This window comes from Schistocerca serialis, chromosome 1 (genome assembly GCF_023864345.2).
Source record: "Schistocerca serialis cubense isolate TAMUIC-IGC-003099 chromosome 1, iqSchSeri2.2, whole genome shotgun sequence".
Lineage (NCBI taxonomy): Eukaryota > Metazoa > Arthropoda > Insecta > Orthoptera > Acrididae > Schistocerca > Schistocerca serialis.
The window spans coordinates 693,370,871-693,392,800 of NC_064638.1; the positions used below are offsets into that span (position 1 = coordinate 693,370,871).

Genomic DNA, 21,930 nt, shown 5'->3' on the forward strand with positions numbered 1-21,930 from the left:
ACTATACATGTAGAGACTAATAGACACTTGTTTTTCAGATAAAATTTGCATTTGTTGATGACCTGTACCTGCAGTATTTTGTAACTGATGCCATTGATCCTGGATGATTTATTTTTTTAATTTTCTAGTGTTTTCATGGCTAAAAGAATAACATTAAAGTTGTGAGCATTTTAAAAACAGTTATTAAACTGTAGCTCATTCATCATAGCAGAACATTTGTCAAACATTGTATAACATTTATCTGTAATAACAGTGGAACTTCTCAGGGATATAAATCTGTGCTAATTCTCTTTTTTATTGTATTTGCATGAATTAAAATTGTTAGACAGTTAATTGTATTGCAGATTACTTTCCAGAGAAGCTCACTGCATGAAGTGTGAAAACGGTACATATTTTTGTATAACCTTGTGTTCTACTTTTAGCCATGAATAGTTATGCATTCCAGAGTCATTCCACTTTTTTGTTCCTTTTTGTTACCCATTGAGAGTATTGTGTGTATATTGGAGTAGTCACATATTGCATCCATCTTATGATTGTAGTAGAAACAGCAATTTTAATTTTCAGACTCCTTCTAGTATCAGTTATTTACATAGGATCAAATACAAGCAGCCTCCATTTGTGGATGTTCTGGGGAAATAATTGGATAGGAAATCAGTTTTCTTGTGTAAGTTTTGCTTGAAGAAATATAATTTTGAATTTCTGGACACTTATATTTCTTAGGTCCCTGCCATCTCATTAGGATATGAGCTTGCAGAAGCAGATATAATGAAGCGTCCTCCAAGAAACCCAAGAACGGATAACTTGGTTAACAGCAGGTATATTCCGTCAGGTGTATGTGAGAAATGTGATGTGTAGTCTCATTAATCTCACATAACCAAATGTGGGCATAAACTGTAATAATTGTAACTTACTGGTTCTGGAGGATGGTTTACTGATGCTGCAGTACCTGTGATAGTAATTAATTTCATATTATAGTGTGTTTTACAGAGAATTTAGATGATTAATAATAATAATAATAATAATAATATCAGTTCAAAGTTATAATTATAATGTGTGATTCCTCAGACCTCCCCTTACCATTCCTTGCTCTTTGCGTTCATATGGGTAGAATGTAGTAGATGTGTGTAACTACTGCACTTACATAGTTCTTTCCTGTAGGGAAAGTCTCATAAGTGAATGTTTAGGGTTAGTTATGTGTCCACAGAAATAGTGCTTGCACTTAGTTGCTGACTTGAATGTCTTTTGTTTAATTTATACCCTGCAGTTTCATGCCTTTTATGTAGTACCCTCACTTTTAGAAATCTTTAAATTTTTGTTCTCATTTTCTTTAGTTTTGTGTTTTCATCATGTTGCGCCATTTTGTTAGGTCCCTGCCATTTCTCTGGCCTATGAAGAAGCAGAATCTGATATCATGAAGCGACAGCCTCGAAATCCTTTCACAGATAAGCTCGTAAATGAAAGGTAAATGGTCAAAATATCCAATTTCTACTGGGGTCATTATTTTGGTTGTGTGGGGCCCTTATTTTACTTCTCTCAATACACTATAAATGATGAGAACCCCGAAAAATACGTGACTTCTGAAAATTACTCACTTGCCAAGGATATAAAGGTAAGTCTGAATGTTTATTGTGCTTTAGCTCCGTATGTTGTATGTTAAACTTAGAATGCCATCATCACTTTTGGGAAGTACAGTTTTTAGTAAACATCCAGTGTTTGGTAAACATCCCTTCTAAAATCGAGCACATTGTGTTACATTACTCTGTTTTGCCTGTTACTCCTACAGTGAAAGAAAGATACCATCTGTATTGCCTTTCCTTTTGATCATGAGTTTGTACATATGCAAAACGCACGCACGCGCGCGCGCGCACACACACACACACACACACACACACACACACACACACACACACACAAGATGGAAACGCCATACCTTTTCTACACACACAAGATGGAAACGCCATACCTTTTCTATCTTTCCCATTCCTCCCAGCCTACAAAATCGTCTTTTGGTACCAATACTTCATGTTTTGCATATTGAGATTTCTAGCAATGGGCTACTAACTTGGTTTCGGCAAGAATTCAGAAAGGAATTGCCCATAGCCCTATTGATGGAACTATTGTAATGGTTATCGTATCTGCCGAAATAATGTGAAATCTGCCACATTAGTGCTGCTGCATGTCACTTGGTGAATGTAAAAGAAAAAAAAAAGTAGTGTCATGATAACTTATGAAACAAAAGAAAACAATGAAAATGATAAATGAAGAAACAAGCAAGGTGGCGGGTGAATTTTTTAAACAAAATATGTGGTGTTTGTTTAGCATAATGTTTCTGTTTTGAAAAAGTGATCCGTCAGACACATAAATTTTAAGCTTCCTTTTATGAAAGGTGAACACAGAGCTTAGAGCGAAGGTTGATAGAATGGTGAGTAGATGTGAGCAAAAGTTTTGAAAGTACCAGGACAAAGAAACATAAGCAAGCTAGGATGCTAAGCATGAAATATAAACAGCAAAAGTATATTCTGCATGCATGATGACTGTATAACACAACCATTGGGTGTGATTTAGAGACTGCAGCAATAAACTATACAAAGACTAAATAAGTTAAGTAGAAATAATGGAGATAATAGTTGGAATATTGGTTGGTGCAAGAGGAAAAGCAAAAAGCATTCTATAACAAGCAGGGAATTGCTGAGTTCTGGTTTTATCAGTTAAGTACACATAGGAACCTGAAAAGTTTAGTTTGTGATAAATGCAAATGCAGAAGCAAATTCTGCCTCAAAAAGTGAAAATGAAAATTTAGCCAGTAAATGCTGTTTCATAGTGAATTTTATCCAGGTGAACTATTTTGTCAGAGCTTGCTTGAATTAGCTTCTTTTCTGCATAGAGATATCATAAATGTGACCAGTTTCTGATTGCTAGCATTACACATCAACTTACTAAGCTCAATTGGGAAAGATACGTAAGAATGTATTTCCAAAATAAAAAGTGCACAAGTGCAATGACATATCGGTGTGCTCAGTGCTCTGGTGCCATGTCAGTTTTGGGTGATTAATGGGCCTGTATAAGATACATGCTGCATAATGCAATGTAGAACTGAGCTGTGGGACCTAGCATGTTAGAACAAATAAACACACAGTTTTATGTGCTAGCTTAAGTTCAAGAGCTGGCATTAAAAAGAATGATAAACTTTAATATGGGAGCTTCAGGTGGCAGGTGTTTTGAACTTCGGTTACATCAAATATCAGTAGAGATCGGGTCTGACCTACCTCATTTATGATGTTGTCAATATCAGCAAACAATTGCATGGTAGTTGGTACCAAATGTTTTGTGTTGTGTGTTGCTCATTGTTTCTTATTGTGATAATTCTAGTTCTTTTATGCTTACAGTCAACTGCTAGTTTATAATGTCCACACTCTGCACTTTAATGACTGGAAAACAAAACCTGTTAATGTATTTTGACCGTGCCGAATTTCCTTCCCTAATGTGCAAATAAGAGGTTTTTTCCCCCCCTGCTTCTATTTAAAGCCCCTTTCAGAACAATTAACTTTCCTATCTCAATTGACTACTCAAAATGAGTGAGTCTGCTGCAGCGCGCATGGGACTTTATTCTGCTACTGAGTCTTGAGGGGGTCTCTTTATTTACACATTGGTGCCAAAACTGCATGTATGTAGTGAGAGCTGTCCGCCGTGCAGTTTGGCACCTGTGTGGTGGAAGTGATTTTATGAGGGACTATCCTTTTTGTGAAAAAAATCAAGATATAGTAAGAACAAGCAAAGACAATAGCATATTAATCATCAAATAAAATTCGTAGTTCTTGCCAAAGACCACGTGGTAAACTCTTCCCACTCCAGAGAAATGAAATAATGGGAAAGGTGTCATCCAAACATTTCAAAACACAAACATTTGCTTGAGAAAGTACAGACTTGCAAACAAATCATATATCTAGAATGCAGTAAACAGTGCCTTCTTACATTATTCTTCATATTTTGTTTTCTTACTTAGTGCCAAATAATACCAAAAATTATTTTTCTTCTTAGTAATTCTGGCTTTTTCACTGTGGAAATAATTTTCAGTATAACCTGTTTAACTATGTATGTTCTTATTTTTGCACATTTTAGTCTTTGTAAAATGAAATAACATTTTTGCTTCTGGATTATTTTCTCTCTTGTAGAGAGATCTCGTGCGACCTCTCCGGTGTGTCATGAAAACAAAGCAACCAACATGATAAAGATTCAGAAAACACTAAAGCAAAAAATACAATCTATGATAGAAGTAAGCATGGCAGGAATAAGCTAACTTCCAATATTAGCAGACTCTGCCAAACCAATGCTTCTGTGCATGTGTAGTCTACAGCATACTTTGCACAATCTGTCGATTAGTGACATCACACACACATTTGCGACGTGGTCGGCTGCTGATTTACATCCAGGCATGAGAGGCGCATGCACTTCGAGAAGTTGAGTTTGGTCAGGCAGTAGCTAATGTTAAATGAGCATTAGTACCTTGTTGGTTCTATCTGTAGCAGTGGCAGATATGAGTCACACAGCTGTGAGTGCCCACGAAAGGGCAAAACCAATATTCTGTAGGTTTTGTTGTTATTTAATTTGGTGCAACAAGAAAAATGTCTAGAAACATCTTCAGTCATCTTAAGTCAGTCTTGGTCCAGTGGCGGGAAAATGCTGCTGCTTCTCGACAGAAAAAAATCATTTGTTGAAAGCTGAGGTAGAGCCAGAAGAAGAAAATAGAAAAAGACCTACTTTGAGAAAAAGCATGTGTTTTAATAAAAGCAAACATTCCAATTGAAAAGCTGATTGGGGAATCACCCCCCTTTTTTAATATTTAACAGCCAGTTTCTAAGCACAGCACGGAGACATCGTCTGTAGGCTCATAGTGTGACAACCTTTCAGATTTGTACGTCTAATCATTTAGGAAAAAAAAAAAAAAAAAGAAATAAGCTAATCTTGCCATAAATAGATACTACATTCCAGGTCCCTTAGTATACTATACTGCTGTTGTTGTCTGAACCCCTTCACTTAATTTGTTTGTTACTAGTGAAGATCTGCTCACAGTTCCCAGACATCTGTCTTCCCTTTTTTTAGGTTGTTTTCTTCACATAAGTGTGTATCCTCTCCTGTTATTTATTTTTATAAATCCCCGCTCCCTGTTTTTGGGCATTATAGTGATTCACAGTGGCATCATCAGGATTCACCTACTGTTAATAATGGCTGGATGGTTTGGCAACATGGTGATCACATTCCCTACAATTGTAGATTGCTCCTTGCACTACCTTGTAGAAAGCAGTACACCAGTCAGAACAGGTCTAGGGCCTAATCCTAAGGTGAGGTTTACATTTTACATTTAAGATAAGGACTTACACAATCAAAACATTTGAATTCATACAGGGAGACAAACAAAATTGGAGCAGGGCTGAGAACCATTGTGGTTTGTCGAGGTATGTTTTCTTAAATATAAGTTGCAGTTCTTTGCTTTAAAAGAAAACTGATCTAATTGTGACCAAAGTAGTGATGATGGCATCAAACAATCCTTCACTTTCCATTCATTTTCGCTATGTATATTGTGTAACTGTTGCTTTCTTTCTTTATTTCATTATGCTGTGCTAGACTTTCTCTGTATATCCTAGCATGCAAGCTGAAATTTCAGTCTCATCTCTGTTGTTTTCATTGCTGCTCCCCATTACACATCCCTTGTTCCTGTCACAAACCTTACAAGTCCCAGCCTCTGTCTTTCTCTGTTAGATGTCTATTGTTCTCTACTGGTTTTAAGTAGACAGGGAAATTTCCATTGCATGGTTCTTGATTACTAACTCTCTACTGTATTACTAACACTGCCACTATAGGTGCCTGCTATTTCTCTGGCTTACGAAGCTCCAGAGTCGGATATCATGAAACGGCAGCCCCGCGATCCGTACAGGGACAATCTGGTGAACCGCAGGTATGTTTGAATGATAACCCCCGTTGGCTGCTGGATGACTGTGGTGTTGTCACCTTATATCTCCAACAACAACCAGCAACCAGATAAATGCATGTCTATATTGTGGCATTGGCTCGCAACCAGGTTTTTAGTCCAAGCTGGCTGCACTTGCAGATCACTCTGTAATCTTGATCTTGTGTAGACTCATTAATGTTAAGATCACCCTGTGCTTCCATTTTGTTTCACATTACAGATCGTGGCAGAAAACTGTTTAGTTTTCCTCGCCCCTTTCACAGATATTTTGTAGGATAAAAGTAAATATACTGGACCAAAATAGACTTCCTGAAGTATGCATTACACTTCTATTTTGTGACTATGCTCAAACTGTCATTTCCATTCAGTTATTTTATACAGTGTGAGATTTTATTCTCATAAGAAATTTCTGTTATAGTTCATTGCATCACCCATGCTGAATTTACAGACATTGTATGCAGATTTTTAGTTGCCAAGACTTGAAGTATGTTGTCTTCCTCCTCATAAATTAAAAAAAAATCATATATGTGTCAGGCTTATTTTCTTTTGTATTTATGGCTCTTGTATCTCTCATCTACAAAAGGAATAAATGTAAGAAGTTCCTAATCATCTTTGTACATTCACCAATTTTCATAGATTGTCTCCATGTAAGCAATAACAAAAACACAATTTTACTACCACAAATGCAGCTGGTAGTAACTAGTATTAGAACCTGGAAGCACTTAGTACATTTTCTTTAGTATCTCAGCAGAAACTAGTTTTCGTATTAATGTACAGTAATTTGTCACAGGTGCACTCAGCAGACTAGCTGTGTAGACTGTCACTGATCATTTATTGTATAAATTTGTTTTTTCTGCTTAGTATGTGAAAGTAAGTATGTCAGTCATGTGAGTTTAAAGTATGTTCTTAGTAATTGGCAACAGTTTTTACATACTTGATGATTCATTGTTTGACCATATCACACAACTGTGGTGCCTCCCGTTCCCCCACCTGTGTGTTTCATTTGCCTACGTTCAGTTCTCCATCACAACCAGTTTCCTGTCCAACCATAATCACCAGAAGTAATATGCATACAGTAATTCTGAGTATAACCTCTACTTCTAGATGGAGAGTAATGGTTCCATTGTGTTTGTGATGTAAATGAATATTTGATGGAACTATGGCACAGGGGGCATCACCCTAGTTGCGAGCCTTAAAGTTGCAAGTGTCTTGTGAAAGAGAACATGCTATACTACCTGTTAATCTTGCTCTGTCTGTGGGGAATGCTGCATTTTTATTTGATGTGTTCATCATAACCTTGTCTGTTTTTATTCCCATACACATTGCAGTCCCTGTTACACAAGGTAAATATTACCCTTGAAAAGCCAGACTGGACACCTGAGACAGTGGTTTGGTGAGTTCATTCCATTTTAAGACCTTTTCTGTTACTATTATGTTGTTATTATGCATGAGTGGTGCTGGCTTGTGTTTTACACAGCATAGTTATCTGACATTGCTGCTATTAGATGAATATCATTTCATAAATAACCTGTAACAACATAGTTGATTTATAACAAACATGTATTGCTTGATATATCTGTCATTTTAAATCAGTTAACAACAGAACTTCTTTTCTTTAAAAAAAAAAAAAAAAAAAATTAAAAAATTGCAACTTTTGGAATTTCAATAGTTTCATCAGCTCATTTTTTAAAAAGAAAAAATTAATACTAAAATCGTATAAGAAATGCAGTTTAGTCAGTTTGTGCAATAGATACTTTTACTTGATAGTTGAAAATGTGTTTTCAATCTGTTTTCAGTTAAGTCTGTTTTCTTGTGTGAGTGAATACTTTAATGGTGAATATTTGCTCTGCAGGCTTATCTCCATGGCATATGGGCAGATTGGCATGATACAGGCTGCAGCAGGATTCTTTGTCTATTTTGTAATAATGGCTGAGAACGGTTTCTTGCCTCTCAAACTATTTGGAATTCGAAAGCAGTGGGACTCGAAGGCTGTTAATGATCTTCCAGATTCTTATGGACAAGAATGGGTAAGAGTCTTTTCAAAATATAAAGATTGAAAGAGAAGGATTATTTTAATTTTTTGTGATTAAAACCTGTTTTGGATCAAGTAACTAATATAGGGTGTGCCCAAATGAAAGGGAGACTAGAGTTATATGTTAAGAAGTTATAACAACAGTATTATAGTTACAGTTCATCTGAAACAGTACTACTACACACAGTTGCTATTGACATCAATACACTGATCCCAGTGCGTAGGAAGGAAGAGGATGGCTTCAGTGTAGAAACTCCTGGGTTGCTGACAGATCCAGTTTTCCACAGCTGTCCTCCACTCTCTTGCCACAGGAGAACCTCTGACCGTTCAGATATTGTGTTAAGGGGCTGAAAATATGCAAATCATGTGGGGAGACAATCGAGGCTGTAAGGGGAATGTTCCATGATCTACATTGAAATTTTTCAAAGAAATTGAGGGTCTTTTTGGCCACATTTGGCCCAGCACTGCCCTGGAGAAGCACTATCCCATTTGAAAGCTTGCTCCTGTGCTTGTTCTTGATGGCCTGTTAGAACCTAAGCAATGTGTTGCAATACTGCTCAGTGTTAACTGTTGCACCCCATGATAGTCAGTTGATGAGTAGAAGTCCTTCTTTGAAAAAGGATCTGTGCATCACTTTTCTGGCCCCCAGGGCAGTTGACTTGTTTTTGGATGAGGGGAGCCAAGACGTTGTCACTCAGTGGTCATCCATTTAGTGGCACAGTCAAAGTGGGGACACCACATTTCATCACATGCCGCAATCTGAGCAGTGAAATCCATTCCTTGCTCTGTGTATCTTTAACAGATTGGTCAGGCAAACTTCCATCTTCTGAATCTGAAAGATGCTTGGGCACCCATGGTTTACTAACTTCGCCATAACAAAGCTTCTTGTGGATTATGTATGGCACAGTTCCTTAGTTTACTGATAGTTCAGTGGCAGCATCACTTATGGTCCAATGATTCAACCTTGTAAGCTCTTCAACAGCTGAAATTGTGGCACCACTGGTGAGAACATGCACCTGCCCATACTGTGGCGTGTCCTTGATGTTTACACATCCTGCCTCACAACACTGACACCACCGAAATATTGTGTACCATATGAGACTCTGCTGTCCGTACACCTCTTTCGTCCCTCGATATATTTGTGAAGCATGCTTCCCTTCTCTATGAATAAACTGGATAACCGCTCTTAGTGCTGATCAGCAGGAATCCATCTTCCAACAAACTGCGGAAACAACTCTCCAGAAATTAGGCAATTGCTGTGAAGCCATTAATTCTTCTTGTACGATGGAAATACCACCATTTCATCTCTCAGAAACACATTTATCCACTGGGACTACGTACAGCACTGCTACAACTAAGGTCTCCTTTTCAGTTGGGCATACTACAGTGATTATGCCAAAGAACTTGCCCCCTTTCTATCAGCAATTTATCGTAGATCGCTGGAAGAACGTAAAGTACCTAGCGACTGGAAGAAAGCGCAGGTCGTTCTCATTTTCAAGAAGAGTCATAAATCAGATGCGAATAATTATAGGCCTATTTCGCTTGTGTCAATCTGTTGTAGAATAATGGAACATGTTTTGTGTTCTCGTATTATGACGTTCTTAGATAATACAAATCTCCTTCATCATAACCAACATGGATTCCGCAAACAGAGGTCATGTGAAACTCAGCTCGCCCTATTTGCCCAAGAAATTCACAGTGCCGTAGACACTGGCGAGCAGATTGATGCCGTATTCCTGGACTTCAGGAAGGCATTTGATACGGTTCCGCACTTACGTTTAGTGAAAAAAATACGAGCTTACGGAATATTGGACCAGGTTTGTGATTGGATTCAGGATTTCCTAGAAGAAAGAACACAACATGTCATTCTTAACGGTTCAAAATCTGCAGATGTAGAGGTAATTTCGGGAGTACCACAGGGAAGCGTGATAGGACCTTTATTGTTTACAATATACATAAATGACTTAGTTGACAACATCGGTAGCTCCGTGAGGCTATTTGCAGATGACACGGTTGTCTACAAGAAAGTAGCAACATCAGAAGACTCGTACGTACTCCAGGAGGACCTGCAGAGGATTAAAGGCCGGTTCCCACTAGGGCTGCCGCGCGTCAAAACGGCGCGTCAGCGGCGTGGTTGCCATGGAAATGGCGTCAGCGGCAAGGCGCGGCGGGCGCTGCGTCGCGGTTTGACCATGTCGAACCGCTTCCGCTGCCGCGTGCCGCGCTCCAGGTGCGCGCCGCCAATCACAGAACGCGCTGAGCGTGACGTCAGGTACGGACTCCCGGGCCACACGAACTTTCGCCGAACCGCTGGCGCGGACGCGGCGGCAGCTATGAAATACTTATCATCCGATTCCGAGGAAACTATTCGGTAGAAAAATTTGATTCTTGGGCATGTTACAGCCTGATATCTTCTCTCGATAAAGGACCGAATTTCTTTTCGTTATTCGTCGTGGTTACTTGCTGTATCGCATTTACGTAAACCTTTACACGAAATTTTAATGAGTGTGCAGAGGTAAAAACGCATTGCGTGGACTTTGCGTACAGTTCATTTTAGGTAATACATTATTGCGTATGAAATTTAGTCAACATATCGAAATTGTTTTTAAAGCTGAGAGCAGATCGATAGCTATCACCGTTCTCGAGATATTGTCTGATATGTCGGCGGACGGGCTATGCCGTGACCGCGCGCGGGTTGCTCGGCGACGCGACCGGTACTTCGTCCTGCTCGTCGTAAACCATGTGGTTGTATCAACCGCAAATTTCGTAAACGGTTCAAGAATCGAATTTTTTTTTTTTTTTTTTTTTTTTTTTTTTTTGCAAACGATAACTTGTGAAAAGTCATGTATTTCGTCGCATGATAAATATCCTAAATCTGTTTATCTACCAAGATATGAAAGTAACTACAGTTTTTCAGAAGGGATAGATGAATTTTTTTAAATGGCATTAATAGCATGTCGAATGAGAAGTTAAACCGAAACTAATTTGCTGGTATGTCATAAGATGTAATTTACTAAATATGTAGAGCTATTGATTATTTCCTTTCTTTTTTCTTTATCCAGTGTACTTTACTGATTCAAGACGCGTTTCGCCTTTTACTTTAAGGCATCTTCGGTGGAATCTAGAATGACTCAGTTTTGTTTTGATCTGTGATACTTGGAGATTATAAAACAGTTCACATCTTTTTTTTACGTGAATGACTGATTACTTACAGTGAATTGAGTTTTTGGCGGACATATACGTTTCCCCTCACCTGCTCACATGCTGGAGGTTGAACTAAAACTTAGATTATGGAACATAAGCACATTTTCATGTTCGCTCTTTTTTCTTCTGTCACTAGCAGTAGACGTTTTACCGAAAACTCTGATTTAAAGTCGTAACTACAGTGTGTTCAGCTCATGTCCCTTCCTGTCTGGTTTGTTTATGTACATGTTGCCAACCTGCAGAATTATATGCTGAAAACTAATGTTTGTTTATTTTTGTTCTCCTTATATCTGTATGTGTGTGTGGCTAGCCAGTGATAGTTATAGAAAGTTGAAAGTGAATCCAGTAGTTGTCAGACAGTGGTTGAAAGATTTGGTGTTCAGCTGATTTCAGTTTTGGTTTAAATGTTTTAAGGAGTGCATGGAAGAGTAAATTCACTGCTTACATTAATAGATAAAATAGTAGAATAGTATTTCAACAGATGATTATTATCAGAATACTATCACCCAACCCCTTTGTCCTCACTCTTTGACGCCCCACAATACGCCCTGTCAACTAACCCCTATTGTCGTCAAAGTTGTACCGTAATTTCCTCTTCCTCCTCTATTTAATTCCGTACCTCTTCTTTAGTCACACGATCCTCGTATCTAAAGTTCAGCATTCTTATGAATCACCACGTTTTGAAAGCGTCCATTGTCTTCTTGACAGAAGTGTTCATCGTCCACGTTTCACTTACATACGAGGCTGCACTCCACACAAATACCTTTGTAAAATAGTATCCAACCATTAGCATTTATATTCGGTGTGAACAAATTTTCTTTTTCAGAACGCTTTTCTTGCTATTGACAGTCTTCAGTCAGGTTTGCGTCTGCACCAGGAAATGCCTTACAATTTAAAATCTGGTTTCGAAAACTGTTCCAAATATATATTATTCTTTCGTGATTCTTAAGCAAGGTGCTGGCGATGATTCCATTATGCTCTGTGGGAAATTCTATCAGGTGGCTTCCACTTTCATCCCTTCCACCTAGCCTTTGTGTTCTTACTGTTTTCGTGTACCTGCTACCGTATCACATTTTAAATTTTTGTCTCGCTTAACTATCTGAATAATCTCTTTTGTCGAACATTGTTTCAATGTGTTAGGAGATAGTGAACAATCGTGAACGGTAGTCATGAAATCTGTTTATGGTGAAATAAGAAAACATGAATAATGAAATATGTGAAAGAGTACATTGTACAGAATATGAAAAATTGGTATGTCTTCACCCAACTTCGTCTTTCCTTCATGTAGGTGTAAGATATAGTTAATCAAACGCACCGCGCGTTTCGGTGGGTCCCACCCCGTACCTCAGTGGCTGTCCGTCATTGGCTACCGCTAACGTCTGCCGCTTCCAGATGGGAACGCCAATTCCGCGAGCCGCCGCGTCAACGCGGAAAACGCTTGCCGCTGCCGTTGCCGCACGCCGCGCTGCCGCGCTCTAGTGGGAACCGGCCTTAATGCATGGTGCGACAGCTGGCAGCTTTCCCTAAACGTAGATAAATGTAATATAATGCGCATACATAGGGGCAGAAATCCATTCCAGTACGATTATGCCATAGGTGGTAAATCATTGGAAGCGGTAACGACCGTAAAATACTTAGGAGTTACTATCCGGAGTGATCTGAAGTGGAATGATCACATAAAACAAATAGTGGGAAAAGCAGGCGCCAGGTTGAGATTCATGGGAAGAATTCTAAGAAAATGTGACTCATCGACGAAAGAAGTAGCTTACAAAACGCTTGTTCGTCCGATTCTTGAGTATTGCTCATCAGTATGGGACCCTTACCAGGTTGGATTAATAGAAGAGATAGACATGATCCAGCGAAAAGCAGCGCGATTCGTCATGGGGACATTTAGTCAGCGCGAGAGCGTTACGGAGATGCTGAACAAGCTCCAGTGGCGGACACTTCAAGAAAGGCGTTACGCAATACGGAGAGGTTTATTATTGAAATTACGAGAGAGCACATTCCGGGAAGAGATGGGCAACATATTACTACCGCCCACATATATCTCGCGCAATGATCACAACGAAAAGATCCGAGAAATTAGAGCAAATACGGAGACTTACAAGCAGTCGTTCTTCCCACGCACAATTCGTGAATGGAACAGGGAAGGGGGGATCAGATAGTGGTACAATAAGTACCCTCCGCCACACACCGTAAGGTGGCTCGCGGAGTATAGATGTAGATGTAGATGTAGATGTAGATGTATATTTTGTTTTTTGTTCTATGCAGGTAATTAGGTGTATAACTTTTTGTAGTAAAAAAAGTGGATGTCTTTTAGTTTTCTTCTTTATGTATATTGGTTTTCCATAGTAATTTTTTTGTACTTACCTCAAATGTAGAGTTAATCAACTAAATGATGAAGTGTAGGTCAAAATTGTTCTCAGAATAATTGTAATATATAAAATAAAGATGGTGGGAAGATCGGCTCTTTAGTTTCAGTATTGTACTTAATAACTGAAGTAATAGTTGTTTCTATAAGTTAGCTTTATACCTGGTTTGCTTCACATAGTATGGTTAGATCACATCAATTTACAAAAATAATGAAAGCAAGAAGCATGTAATTGCCAAACCTTTGTTGCCTAATTATCTCGGCACTCATTTTGTTAATGGGCAATCCAGCAGGATGCTCTTACTTCAAAAGTTGAATTTCATAAATTTTGCTATTTGGTGAAAGCTGTGAAAGAAACTGTAAAAGCTAATCAACAGAGCTCTATGTTTATATTTCCAAGAAAAGGCTGACATGCCTCTGCCATTCATGTACGATGTTCATCATAATAATAATATTGTGGTAAGTGTAGTGAAACCCTGTATTAACAAACCTTTAAAAAATTTCTCATTTTTAATGAGTGCTTCATTCTGTTCTAGTAAAACTACATACATTGTTACTAAAAACTACCGTATTTACTCGAATCTAAGCCGCACTTTTTTCCGGTTTTTGTAATCCAAAAAACTGCCTGAGGCTTAGAATCGAGTGCAAATTAACCGGAAGTTCTGAAAAATGTTGGTAGGTGCCGCCACAACTAACTTCTGCTGTCGAATATGTGTACCGCTATACAGGCAAGATTTTCAGTGACAAAGATAAATACTGGCGCCAAAACCTCTGCATCAGTAAATAAAAGAAAAGGTAGAAGAATGTAAGCATTATGCCATGTATTCTTTCGTGTTTGCTGCTATCTCATTTAAATCCTGCCTGCCTAATAAACTACGAAACTAGAGTGAGACAACAGCAAACGCGGAAGAATATACTCATCATGTCATGCTGAATAGTAATACAGTCAGAAATGAAGCACAGCAACTGACTAGATTTTTAAATCTAAGATGACTAATTTCTGTGCAGAATGTAATGTACTAAAGAGGTGTCTGCAAAGATTTTCAAACGGAGAAAAATTTTTGCTAAACTCTCGTTCAGAAATTCATCTATCATACGCAGTCTATTATTTGGTTCTTGTTGATCATTATCAAAGAAAGCAGCAGAGTAAGTAACAACAAATAGCAGTCTCTTGCCATTGTTTCGCTTATTAGACAATTCCTCTTTTTTTATTATTATTATTATTATTATTATTATTGAAAGCGGCGGCAGCACACACAAAAGCAAGCCATGCCCGAGCAGCGACAGGTCGCAAACACTCATTATCAGAATGCGATGAACAATGCATGACACAGTACAATAATGCATTTTCAGCTCAGAGTGACGTAAACACCTATAACAAAGAGAACGGCACTTATCAGATCAAACCAAAATAAGCAATCGATTCAAACCAGACGAAGCACGTGAAAAAGGAAGGGTACTCATATAAATACAGACGGAGTGCCTGACACATAGCAATGGCTACTTGGTAAAGCTTAACAGTTAAGATTATGACTCGAACCAACCTACTGTAGCTGTATCTTCATCCATTCGACCTAAATTGTGTCTCATGTTACAATGGACCAACTTTGTTTCGATTTGGAGGTGCGGTCTAAAACTTTTCTCCCCCCTTGAATTTCGAGTCTCAAATTTCAAATACGGTAGTTAATGAACTCAAGTTTAAGAAAAAGTTTTGTTATAAGGAATAAATGTGAAACAATTGACAAAAACTGAAACATATTTTGTCATGTTTTGTAAAATATCCACAAGTGAATTCTACTCATGTACATGTTAATATTATTGAACACTACTCTCTCATAAGGAAAGTGATTACATATGATAAGACCTACATGAAATGTGACTTATTTAGTTCTGTGATCAAAATACTGCACTGAAACATATAAAAAAGTTATATGCAGTTTGACAATTGATATTCCAGGGTAGAGCCAATGAAAAAAATTGGCAATAAACGATGACTTATATTCAGTGTGTTGATGCATAGACACATGAAACAGCACTGAAAATTTCATTAGCCATCAAGCTTTCCTCTTCCTTCCAGTGAAAATATACACGCACTCTCTTTCTTTCTCTCTCTCTCTCTCTCTCTCTCTCTCTCTCTCTCTCTCTCTCTTTCTCTTTCTCTTTCTCTTTCTCCCCCTCCCCCCCCCTCTCTCTTTCTCCCCCCCCCCCCCTCTCTCTCTCTCTCTCTCTCTCTCTCTCTCTCTCTCTCTCTTTCTTTCTTTCTCCCCCTCCCTCCCTCCCTCTCTCTCTCTCTCCCTGTGCCTAAAATGGTGCAAGAATTGTTACGAGTATCAGCCAGCTACACTGCTCCTTTAAATGGTGTTTATTTTATAAATCAACAATGAGCCCATTTCGGCATATTGCCACCATCATGTGCTCTTGCATGCAATATTGTTGCTGCCAGGTCCTGTCTTTTTATAATTATTAGTTTCTCCTTGGATGAATGTTGGAGACACACGTGTCTCATTCTCAGTCAGAAATCAGAACTTAGTAGACTGAAATTCTAGAGAAATAATAAACTTTTACATATGAGTGTTTTTGAATTGCTAGACAGGAGAATTATACAACCTTGTGAGCTTATTGGGGATTGTATACTAATCTGGTGTTCATAGGTGTAATATCTGTAGTACTTTGCCTTTGGAAGCTAGTGCCAGGTAGGGAACATATGCTAAATGGCTTCCCACCTTGTACTTCATTGGACTTGCGAATTTGTGCTGTTAGCAAATTTTTTGTACTCACTAATATTGTTTCCTTAATTCATTCAAACATCTCTACTACTTTATAGAGAGTCCTATGCATATAAATCAGTTGAATCTGAGATTAAAAAATTACAATTTTCTTCCAGAATATGAAAGAAAGTTTAACTTTACCTATATTGCCACAATACTTAAAGGAGCATCTACCAGCCACCAGAACTTAAAAAAAAAGTCTCTTGAGACACAAAGTGACCAGTATATGACTAATGGATTAAGAACATATGCAAAATAAAGAAAATGCAGCCACTCAACTATAATGACTGATGTGTGGTGGATAGAAACACACAACAGAAAAAAGTATTTAGCCTAGCTTTTAAACTCTCTGTCTACCAGTAGTAGAAGAGAGAGCAAATGCACACAACCGTGCCTGCATTGTGTGTGTGAATGTGTGTATTTTCTCTAGAGGAAGAGCAAGAGCTTGAAAGCAAGTATAAATAAGATTTTCTGTTGCATGTTTCTGTGTGCCAGACATCAGTCAGCTATAGGTTAGTGGTTGCCTTCCCTTTATTTTATGTCTTATTCCATCAAGGAATCTCCATTAGGTTAAGAACATAAATTGTTAATTGTGCTTTCTGCAATATTTTTGAAATTGTTGGAGTCATAAATAACACTTTAAACTTGCGTTGAAGACTGAGCCCCAAACACACCTAACTACAAAGATAATAGCTTGTGTGAGCTGTAGACTAAATGCTGGGATGGCTAATACCATCCACGCCTTTACTTAGAGTCAATGTCTTGTGATTTATTTGTGCATGGCCTGAGCCATATCCTGTAATTAAGTTTCATGCTTCTGGTTTGATAGCCTTACCTACAGCATTGTATTCTGGCACCTCTTAAGCTGAATAATAATTTGTAGTTAAAAATACAAATGATTATGATGAATTATGTCATTTAAGATGTCCTCAGATTCATTGAGCAGTACACTATCAAGGTTTTCACCAATAAGTATATTACTTAAGAAGTATTCACATAACATGTAACTAATTTTTGATGTTTTGTCTTGTAAAGTATCTGTTTTTGTGTCGTAAATCTATGCCTAGTGCCAGTCTGACAGTGTTTCATTTGCTGTTGTGTATTGCTGTTGTCCTGTGATGAACCTTTGAAACTAAAGGATGGTAGGTACATACTGCTTTAGTTAAAAGTGGGTTGTATATTAGTTTTAATTTAAGATACATACTCAGAACTGATAATGGGTTCTATTAGAACAATGATATTTGTAATGACTTATATTTACAGACCTATCAGGACAGAAAGAAACTGGAATACACCTGCCACACTGCATTTTTCGTAACAATTGTGATTGTGCAGTGGGCTGATTTGATCATCTGCAAGACTCGTCGCAACTCTATCATTCACCAGGGAATGAGGTGTGTACAACTTTTTTCCCTTTCATTATTTTCAGAATTATTTCTGCTATTTGTGCATGATGTCCTTCACAGTTTTCAGTGTATGTGGTATTGATCAAGTATTTATACATTAAACATTGACAATTTCTATAGTGTAAGATTAAAAATATGAAAATGTGTGGAGTAATCATATATATATATTTATCAAACATGATGGCACAGTGGTTGAAACCCTCGATAAATACAATTCACACATGAGAGGAATGAGATTGAAATTGCCTTCCATACATGTTGATTTAGGTTTTCAAAAAAATAGATATAAAGTCCATGTTTTCATATGGAAATACACAGATTAAAGAAACAAGATCAACAGTAGCATACACTCAAATATTTTGATGCTTAAAACTGAAAGCCTTGCAGTATCACCAGGACAAAAAAGGAAGGAGGGGCGGGTGGGGGGGGGGGGGGGGAGAGGAGGGGGAAGAAATTGACAAACATTGCTACTTGTTGTATGCAGATGTGATAATTGCTACAGAAATATTTCCATTCTTGCAAGTATTCTGTTGTGACTGAACTTCAGCTTACTTCAAAGTGGAACAAACACTTCATTAAATGATGAATGTGGTTCATAGTATTTGATAATAAGTTGGTCACTGTAGACCACTTCTTAAAAATTTTGAAGTATGCAAAATAACAAATATGATATGAAATCTATTGACAGTAGTTTGCAGGAACAGAATGAACATAATGAAAAATAGTTAGGTCTTCAGAGGAGGAGGACTGTTTTCTGCGACTGGAGACAGAATAGAAGTAAGAAATGACTAATAAGTCATAACAAATGATTAATAAGTCACTGAAATGGCTGGAAAACCAAAAGCCATGACTTTTTTGTCATTTTTCATTCTCTGTTTGTAAGTTTCATTACTGTTGAAGTGTCTGGCTAATTTAGAAATTGGAGATGGTATCTTACTGTGCATGTTACTATGAGCAAAAAATTGTCACCAAAACTTCTCGATATGTACCAGCAAAATACGAAGAAAACCTTACGCCATCTGATATGGTGTACCTAGTTGGCTCATAATTGTGGTAGAGAGCTGAAAATTCGAAGTGCTGAATAGAGCACTTCTTTTTTTGAAATTTGTTTATTTCATATTTACACAGTAGGACACTCATCTAGGAGAACTAACAGGTAAGTAGCAAATGTCGCAATTATTCCCTAAACCTTCTTGAAAGTGATATAAGGTTATATATTGGATAATTTAAGGTAAAACCATCATTGGTGTGACATTAAACTGGGACAGGTGATGAGGAAAATTTAACAGCAGAGGCTCATTATGTAGAAACTACTGTGCCAAAGCAAAGTGCAGTTCTACATTCTGGCCCTGATGGACCAAACGGGACCAACTGACCATCTTGTCATCCTCTGCCATTGGCTCCACTGAATTGTGGTTAGGAGGAGTGTGGCATTAGACATCGCTGTCCTGGCTATTGTCAGCTTTCCTGACTTTGGAACCATTACTTCTCATTCAAGTAGCTCCTCAGTTGACTTCATGAGACCGACTGCACGTGTACCAGACCTCCTACCAAGGAAAAATGTTACACGGTACTGGGAACTGAATGTTGGTGGTCCTCATAGCAGCCAGACACACTGACCACTGAGCTGCGGAAGTGGATGCTTTGTCAAAAAGTGAGAAACAGTAAGGATGAACACACAAAGCTGTCAATTAATTGTAATTGTGGGTCTTGGTGTAAAAATCAGTTGTTAGTTTTGGTCAAAAATGAGTTAGGAGTATGCTTAGTGTACAATAGTTGATTCTGCATCTTTGGGTACAAGAACAAAACTTTCGTTGATGTATACAGCCCCTTGCAAACACATACTCAGGAGGTTTTTTACTTACCTGGATCTAGCATCAAAACTGATGTGCACCTAGAAGCAGAGCAATGACCATATAAAGTGGTCACTAGTGGCAGACCATACGGTAACAATGAGAACTCTGTATTGAGTGAGTATGTGTTAGATACCTAAGTGTTACACTGTATACAATCGGTGACCTGTGCTGTGTTGCTAAGTAACATTTTAGATACATGGTGATTTTAATATTGTGTACTGTATCTGCATTGGTTTTGTTTATTTTATTTTCGATTTAAATAATCTCAGATCAGAATTTATGTGATATAGTCCAAATTTAGATATTTGGTGGAAGTACCAGATGAGTCAAATTTATTTTTATAAGTTTTGCCTTCAGGCATGAGGATTCATCTCTCAATAATATTCTTGTACTAAATATTTTACAGCCCCGTTGTTCAGTGGAAACATAAAGTTTTGTTCATTATAGATTTGTATAAGCCAGGGTATAATAAAAAATAAATAAAAAAAAAAAATAAGTGTTAGTAGGTCTCACACTCTGAAGGTTCTGTACAAACTGGATTATTTACTGTGTATAGGTAGTTCACCTATAGGTTTGGTGAGTGTCAAAATAGGTGACAAATAAATAGCTGTATCTTTTGATTGCATTGACTTAGAAACTTAAATTTTTTTGCACTGCCAAGGGAATACAGACCTTAGTACTTGACATAAATTGCAGCTTGTCACCAGTACTCGTTCCTAGGGAAATGGGGTCTTGACAGACAAACAGACTGACAAAAACTGATCCTGTAAAGACTTCTATTATTATCAATTGATGTACGGAATCCTAGAAAGAAGTTTGGCTTTTCAAATCAGCTGGGAGATAATGGAAATATAATAAAGTGCAACAAATAAATATGATGATTTTGCAATAAAAATTTAGTCCCGCCTCAATCTTTTATGTACACTTGGATGCTAAAAAGGTTGTTATATTTACAGGAACTGGGCTCTGAACTTCGGTCTTGTTTTTGAGACTGCTCTGGCTGCCTTCTTATCATATTGTCCAGGCATGGACAAAGGCCTGCGGATGTATCCTCTGAAGTAAGTTGATATCTCATCAGATATTTAGCTATTTTCTAGGCAAATAAACAATCTTATCAACACAAAAATTCATATTTTTATTTTTTTAATGTGTATTCAAGTAGACATCTGATTTTATATTTTATCTGGCACATCCCAAAGGAGTATGCTATAAAATTCCTGTATGAGCATAAGTCAGTTAATAATCTTCAAAGTTGTTTCCACCAGTGTGTGTGTGTGTGTGTGTGTGTGTGTGTGTGTGTGTGTGTGTGTGTGTGTTTGGAGTGTATCTGGTATCGTTGGGTTATGGTGTGGGGTTGCACTCCATACATCATCTGTGACTCCATTGCATGTGTGTGTGTCAACTTTACCTACGAATAATTCGCAGTCACCGTTCTTGAAGTTAATTGATTGAGTGAGCCTGCTGTGCAGTGCCACTAACTGTGCTTTGTGACGTCTTCCTTTGCGATTGGAGCGAGTGCTGGAAGAGCAGTGATCTATTTAAGCTACTGAAAGAACGTAATCAGATCGGGGATAACTCTTCTGTATTATAACTACTTTTACAGTTTTGTTTGCTGGGGGTTGCTCATAACTTGTAGCCTACAACAGATTGTAGCATGTAGAATGACAGTTCTCAAGTCTTCTTCATTTGCATTGGGATGCCTGCCCACACCTCCTTCTCTGTGGCTTAAAAGGCTCTGCCAAGTCATGATGCCAAAGCATAAGTGGGCCTCCACAGCAGGTGGAGGTATGCACTCTGCTATTGCACTATGTCAATGTCCTGAGCTGACAGTTTTCGTACCCCATCTGCACATACGTTAAACCAAGGTGTACGCAGTGGGCTGTTCCATACTTAAAAGCTACCGGAACACAGTTTTACGTTTCCAGGTACATCATCAGATGCCATGGGCTTGTTGTTCTGGAGCTTCAGCACATCTGAGCAGTTAGTAGTGGAACATGTTATTCCCTATGACCAACTTGTTACACCGTAGTTTGCCCCTGTTGATAAGGAAGGAATGACAACAGCTGAAATGCAGTAATGCACAGACAGAAAAGAATGTGGCAAATGGAGAAGTATGAAGTGAATTGTGATTCTTGACAGTTAGTGGGGGACTATTTGAGACAAAAGGGGCCATAAGTATAATTTATGCAATTACAATTTGAGATCACATATAGGTAATAATCACACACTGCTTTGTTTGTGGAAGAAGGGCAGCAGACCTGCTGCAAACCATGGCTGTTTTAGGCAGTATTGAAATGGATGTGTCCAATTATCATTACTTAAATACGT

At 38.0% G+C, this 21,930-nt stretch overlaps 1 protein-coding gene across 8 annotated transcripts in view; it reads left to right on the top strand.

The window, feature by feature from the left end:
• LOC126480749 (sodium/potassium-transporting ATPase subunit alpha) overlaps positions 1–21,930 on the top strand; it is a 633,888-nt gene that overhangs the window by 608,597 nt on the left and 3,361 nt on the right. For 4 of the 8 annotated variants that reach the window (XM_050104075.1, XM_050104041.1, XM_050104033.1 and 1 more), the window contains 4 exons: positions 1,367–1,461; positions 7,818–7,992; positions 17,604–17,734; positions 20,559–20,660. In XM_050104075.1, the coding sequence (XP_049960032.1) occupies positions 1,367–1,461; positions 7,818–7,992; positions 17,604–17,734; positions 20,559–20,660 (503 nt within the window). Of the gene's footprint in view, positions 1–720; positions 816–1,366; positions 1,462–5,858; positions 5,954–7,817; positions 7,993–17,603; positions 17,735–20,558; positions 20,661–21,930 lie in introns of all 8 variants that reach the window. The other 4 variants (XM_050104093.1, XM_050104049.1, XM_050104057.1 and 1 more) reach the window with 3 other exon arrangements.